This window comes from Dipodomys ordii, unplaced genomic scaffold, assembly GCF_000151885.1.
Source record: "Dipodomys ordii isolate 6190 unplaced genomic scaffold, Dord_2.0 Scaffold81, whole genome shotgun sequence".
Classification (NCBI taxonomy): domain Eukaryota; kingdom Metazoa; phylum Chordata; class Mammalia; order Rodentia; family Heteromyidae; genus Dipodomys; species Dipodomys ordii.
This window is the reverse complement of record NW_012267297.1, coordinates 3481074-3487864: the sequence shown is the minus strand read 5'-3', so window position 1 is coordinate 3487864 and position 6791 is coordinate 3481074. Positions and strand designations below refer to the sequence as shown.

At 55.2% G+C, this 6791-nt stretch overlaps 1 protein-coding gene across 1 annotated transcript in view; it reads right to left on the bottom strand.

The window, feature by feature from the left end:
* Window positions 1-2394: 2394 nt before the first annotated feature.
* Cmas (cytidine monophosphate N-acetylneuraminic acid synthetase) overlaps window positions 2395-6791 on the bottom strand; it is a gene marked incomplete at its 5' end in the record, with an annotated part of 26815 nt that continues 22418 nt past the window's right edge. Inside the window, 4 exons of the mRNA XM_013025064.1 lie at window positions 2395-3021; window positions 3773-3926; window positions 4966-5137; window positions 5641-5735. Of these exons, the coding sequence (XP_012880518.1) occupies window positions 2831-3021; window positions 3773-3926; window positions 4966-5137; window positions 5641-5735 (612 nt within the window). The remainder of the gene's footprint in view (window positions 3022-3772; window positions 3927-4965; window positions 5138-5640; window positions 5736-6791) is intronic.

The window sequence follows — 6791 nt, the reverse complement described above, 5'->3', positions numbered from 1 at the left end:
CACCATCATCACCATCACCATCATCATCATCATCATCATCATCATCACCATCATCATCATCATCATCACCATCATCATCATCATCATCATCATCACCATCATCATCATCACCATCATCATCACCATCATCATCATCATCACCACCATCATCATCACCATCATCATCATCACCATCATCATCATCATCATCATCATCACCATCATCATCATCATCATCACCATCATCACCATCATCATCATCATCATCATCACCATCATCACCATCATCATCATCATCACCATCATCATCATCATCATCATCATCACCATCATCATCACCATCATCACCATCACCATCATCATCATCATCATCATCATCAGTAACGGTGACATCCATGAACGTCACTCATTGGGGAAGCTGGGCACAGCCGGCCCGCGTCTTGCTGGGCATGGAGACAGGAACTGGGTCTCGCACGGAGCCCCGGAGGCCGCGCTGGAGAGGCCTCATGAAGTGGGTTTCACCAGAACCTGACTCTCTTTTTGTCAGTCCTGGGACTTGAACTCAGGGCTTGGGTGCTGTCCTGAGCTCTTTCACTCAAGGCTGGCGCTCTACCACTTGAGCCACAGCGCCACTTCCGGTTTTCTGGTGGTTCATGGGAGATCAGAGTCTCACGGACTTTCCTGCCTGGGCTGGCTTTGAACTGCGATCCTCACATCTCAGCCTCCTGAGGAGCTTGGGATGACAGGCGGGAGCCGCAGCGCCCGGCTACCATGCATGTCTTAAGAGACCATTTCTCAAAGTCGTGCCCATGACTTGGCAGCTTCTTGGGATCACTGGAGTGGACAGTCGGGGTGGAGACCCCCCAAGTTAGACCCTAGGAGCCCTCAGACAGGGGGTTGGGGGAGTAAAAGATCTATGTGTGCTGAACCCCTTTGTGGAAGTTGATTGGTATGAAGAATAGGGTCCAGGCTGGGCTAGTGTGTGTGTGTGTGTGTGTGTGTAAATATATGTGTGTATACTCTTCCTTGTAAGTGACGTCACACTGAAGATCTGATCCATTGGCCGCCTGGGGAATGTTCTGGAACTGCCACCTAGTGTCTGATCTTGGGTAATTACCATTTCTGTCCCAGAAGGTCCGTATGAGACAGGACTTAGTTCGTGCCGGTCCTGGGGCTTGAACTCATGGCCTGAACGCTGTCCCTGAGCTTTTGTGGCTCAGGGCTGGCGCTCTACCACTTGAACCACTTTTGGTGGTTAGAGATGAGTCTCATGGACTTTCCTTTCTGGGCTGGCTTTGAACCGTGATCCTCAGATCTCAGCCTCCTGGGGAGCTGGGGTGGCGGGCGGGAGCCGCGGGCCCCCGCCACTAGTGCTCATTTTACATACAAGAATGAGCAGACAAGATACACAGAGCACATTTTCTTTGGAATGTCGGGTTCAAGAACCGTTCCCTTCGGCTCCCTCCATCTTCGTCTCCCCATCCATCTTCCCAGCCACTTAAGGCTCACCCCCAATTCCGCCAGACCCTTCTGAGGTGCCTGAGAGGAAGCCATGGAGGAAGGCTGCTCTGGACTCCATGAACACCTCTCTGGAGCAGGTCTGGGTGTGGCAGCGTGTACCGGCCCCGCAGTACACGCTACTCACGAGTGGTTTCCTATCACGTGGGGAAAGCCCCCCGTTTTAACAGCTCCATCTGAGCCGGGAGCCCATAGCTCCCGCCTGTCATCCCAGCCGCTCCGGAGGCTGAGACTAGAGGATCACAGCTCGAGGCCAGCCCGGGCAGGAAAGTCCGTGAGACTCTGATCTCCAATAAACCACCAGAAAACTGGAAGTGGCGCTGTGGCTCAAGTGGTAGAGCGCCAGCCTTGAGCTGAAGAGCTGAGGGACAGCGCCCAGGCCCTGAGTTCAAGCCCCACAATGGACCAAAAAATAAAAATCACCCTCATCTCACAGAAGGCTGCAAACGATTCTCCCTGTTACCTTCCTCCAGTAACGTTCACAACACATGTGCTTGGGATATTTTTTTGCTGGTCGTGGGGCTTGAACTCTGGGCCTGATTGTTGTCCCTGAGCTCTTCAGTTCAAGGGTGGCGCTCTACCACTTGAGCCACTGCACCACTTCTGTTTTTCTAGGGGTTTATTGAAGATCAGTCTCGTGGACTTTCCTGCCTGGGCTGGCTTTGAACTGCGATCCTCAGGTCTCAGCCTCCTGAGTCGCTGGGATGGCAGGCGTGAGCACCGGCGCCTGGCTCTTACTTGGACATTTGATGCAGCTGTTCACAGCCTGCTGGAGGCCAGTCTGCTGTGGCAGGTGCTGACATGGTTGTCCGGCGGCTTCTTTCTCGGGGGAGGGAGGCGTGGTTTAAAGGCAGCACTTCGCCCTCGTCTCAAGCCACAGAAAGCCATGCCCGCGCCTTTGTGAAATGCGGTTTTTATTGATGAGGGGGAGGCCGGGCCTCGGGCCCGCGGCCTCCAATACATACACAAGACTCCTGGTGTCGTGTAAATCACACACGGACACACTTCACGCGGGGGGGGGGGGCGGCGGGCACGCACATGGGGGGGGAGCTCACACCTGGTGTTTACTGAGAATCTGAGCGACGCTGCCGTCACCCCTGGAAATCAGGATCTCGTCGAGATGTGGGGGTACGCTTATTTCATATGGGGGGCTGGGGGGGGCGATTGGAGGAGAGGGTGTGTGTGGGGGAATCTATCATAAATCACATCAAACCTTCTGCACCATTAGATCATGGAGAGGCCGGACTGCACCCCAAAAGCCAAAACCAGAAGGACACCCCAAAACCCAAAGCAGCGGCCGGGCCTGCGTTTCCTGCCAGGATGCTCGCGTCTCTTATTTTTGGCATGAGTTAGTCACCTTCTCCATCAGAAGGAAAATGTGCTCGGCGAACTCTCGGATGGCGCCCCGGCCGCCACTGCACTTGCAGATGTAGCCCCCCGCTTTCTGGGCGGAGGTGCAGGCGTCGGCGGGGACCCCGCTGAGCCCCGCGCGATTCAAGCACTCCTCGTCCGACACTTCGTTCCCTGCGAACAGAAGGAACGCAGGTCAGACCCACCCGTCACGCACACACTTAAGACCTGCCTATAAACACATCGGCCAGCAGCCGGGCGCCGGGGCTCCGGCCTGCCGTCCCAGCCACTCGGGAGGCTGAGCTCTGAGGATCGCGGTTCAAAGCCAGCCTGGCTGCAGGAAAGTCTGGGAGGCTCTGATCGCCCGTGAACCCGCCAGAAGCTGAAGTGGAGCTGTGGCTCAAGAGGTAGAGCGCCAGCCTGGAGGGAAAAAAGTTCAGAGACAGCGCCCGGGCCTTCCCTTTTGGAAAAACAAATATATAGATATTCACACATCATCTCAAGGTAGAACTCGAGTCTAGGGTTTTCCTGAGCCATTCAAACACAACTAAAACGCTCGTGTCAGTTGGACAGATGTACTTTGTGCTTGACGATTGTTAGCAATTCTACACGTGAATCCCACTCTGTTTCAATTCTTATTTTGCGCTGATCAGGGCCTGGGCACTGTTTTGTTTTTTTTTCCTTTTTTGTGGCTGGTGCTCGACCACTTGGGCCACAGCTTCTCGTCCAGCTTTTTGCTGCTTCATCGGCGATAAGAATCGCACGGGCCTTTCCTGCCTAGGCTGGCTTTGAATCAGGATCCTCAGCTCCTCAGCCTCCTGAGCCGGGATTACAGGCGTCTGCAACCTTCTCCGGCTGCACTGTGTATTTCCTCGGGAGCAGCCCGTGGATGTCGCGGACGTCCCCGGGGCTGAGCGCGACTGACCGAGATACGCCACTTGCTTCCAGCACAGCCCCATCTCCTTCCGCCACTCGTCCACCACGGCCAGCTTGTCCGCGACGCTGATTTCCATTTTGCAGTCCAGCTTCAGGGAGGCGAGTGTCTGCTTGGAACAGGTCCTCTCAGAGATGAATCGCACCTGCAGATGCCCAAACCCACCGGGAGACCAAAAGATCAGCAGGAAAAGGGAGACGGGAGTGGTCCAGCCCAAGGTGGAGCCCCGTAACCACTCAACCCGGCACCAGCGGCCTGGCCCAAGGACCCATCAGGCAAACGTCAAATAGCCAGCTTGGTTTTTTTTTGGTAGGTCGTGGGGCTTGAACTCTGGGCTTGGGCGCTGTCCCTCAGCTCTTCAGCTCAAGGCTGGCGCTCTACCACTTGAGCCACAGCACCACTTCTGGTTTTGTAGTGGTTTCACTGGAGATCAGAGTCTCACGGACTTTCCTGCCCTGGCTGGTCTCCAACCTCGATCCTCAGATCTCAGCCTCCGGAGTAGCTGGGATGACAGGTGGGAGCCACCGGTGCCTGAATGACGCTTTTCATTTGAGATCATTTAATGTTTTAACATAAACAAATAAGCAAATTAAATGGCAGTGATAGCCCGGCACCGGTGGCTCACGCCTGGCATCCCTGCTACTCAGGCGGCTGAGATCTGAGGAGCACGGTTCGAAGCCAGCCCAGGCAGGAAAGCCTGTGAGACTCTACCTCCAATGAACCACCAAAACGGCCAGAAGTGGCACTGTGGCTCAAGTGGTGGAGTGCCAGACTGGAGCCAAAGCAGCTCAGGAACAGCGCCCGGGCCTTAAGTTCGAGCCTCGGGTTTGGCTTACACACATGCAAATGGTAATTCAAAAGAAGAGGCTGCCCTGAACACAATTCAGAGACAAGACCTTATGGGAAAGACTGGGCCGCTCTGATTTTACTGGACACGTTCCATTGTTGACAGTATTGCCAGCCATTATAAACTGTCCATTGTCACAGGAACAGGAAGACATAGTAGTTGCTAATTAAACGTCCTCATGATCCTTGGGATCATCTTTTCTCGGCAGGCGAAGGTTAAACCTCAGCTCACAGTTCCTTGCACGTTCTCTGATGCTGAATCGAAATTTCATTAAAAAACCCCCAACAACAGACACATCACAAAACAGCACAAAACACCGGGTCGCTGGGTCACATACCTCGATGCCGCTTTTCTTTAACAAATTTATGCCAATAGCATCTTTTACGTCATAAGATATGATTTCTTTGTGGTCTCCCGATACATACACGTGGCCGTTGGTGAGACACCCGTCGATATTGCAAACCAAAAGTTTGATCTCTTTAAGCTTCTCCTTGCCAAAGTAGCCGTATCTGAAAGAAACCCCGCCGGGCCTTTGAGTCCACGCGCCGTGCCTTGTAAATCTGCGCCGGCCGTGTTCGAACCCACCGTGTGTGTGGACAGAGCAAGAACCGTGCCGTGCTGGTGGGAGCTGACCCCGTGTGTCTCAAGACCACAGAACCGGGTCATGGCGGGGCTTCGTTTATACCCGGCTTCTAGCTGTGAGCAAGCTAAAGACTTAGCTAACCTAGGACATGTGGAGAAATCCTGACTTCTGGAAACACCCTTACGGGCAGGGCACTGGGGGCTCCCGCCGGATCGCCCCAGCTACTCGGGAGGCTGAGATGTGAGGATCGTGGTTTGAGGCCAACTGGGGGGGGGAAGCTCCAAGGAACCAGCAAAAAGCTGGAAGTGGAGCTGTGGCTCAAGCAAGCAGTACAACCCGAGTTCAAGCTGCAGGACTGGCACAAAAGCACCCCCCCCCCCACCGAGCAGGACTCTTCCAGCTCAGCTGTTTTCTTTGGCTTTGTCTTACCTTAGCACCCTTTGCTCGGCGATGGGCCAGTCGATGTCCACGTCGATGTCCACGCTGTGTTCCGCCCGCATCTCATAGTACGCCATCTTCCCTCCCTACAGAGACGGCAACACAAAGTAGCAGGGGGGTGCTGGGTGCTGAGTCCTACCGTGGGCGCGAGACTGCGTTACTGAGACACACGTCAGCCCGGGAGCCCCGGCAGCTCAGCACCAACGCTCTCCCTGTCGGAGGATGAAACCCCCAAGTTGCCAAGGCCCTCGGCCACGGTGCCGGGGCTTTGAGCGTCTCTGCGGGCCCTGGGACTTGAACTCAGGGCCCGGGTGCTAAGCCCTGGGCTCTTCCGTTCAAGGCTGGCCATTGTGACTTCTGGCTTTTTGGGGCTCTGAGTCTCGTGGACTCTGCTGCCCGGGCTGGCCTCGAACCGCGATCCTCATTTACGGCCTTCCTCATTACAGACGGGAGCCACCGACGCCTTGCCTAGCCGATTCTTTCTGGGCGGTACCAGCTCCTCGTTTTTCTTTCTGTAGATGTCTTTGACAATCTCACCAACAGGAATACCCTGTCCCAAAGCCCTTACATACATCCTTCCATTTTTTTTTTTCTGGAAGTTTCTCTAACGGTCCTCTAACGGTTCCAGCCAGCGTGTTTCCCCTTTGCAGCTCTGGGGTGTGGGAAGGCTGACTGCAGACAGACACCGCTGTCCCGGGTCCCTGAGCCCCACAGGGGACAGCAACGTCTGGATGATGGATGAGGTCGCAGCTGGGCAGGGGATGGGGGGGTGGAGGGGCCCATGGGGGGGGCGGGAATCTCACCCCCAGAAATCTGGCTGTGGCGAGCAGCAGGATTTCTCTCTACCCACGAGGGAAGGGTTAGGGCACGTTGGTTCTTAAGAGATCGGGAGAAAGGGCGGCTGTATACGAGATCGATGGAATCTGGCGCTGAACGGCCAGTGTGCTGTGTGTCTACACTCGGGCTACAAGACCAGAGCAAGCCTTCTGCTTAACCCAGACCCCCGTCCAACTCTGAAATCCATTTGCCTGGTGTGGGTGCTGGAGACTGAGTCCATTTGCCTGGTGTGGGTGCTGGAGGCTGAGTCCATTTGCCTGGTGTGGGTGCTGGAGGCCGAGTCCATTTGCCTGGTGTGGGTGCTG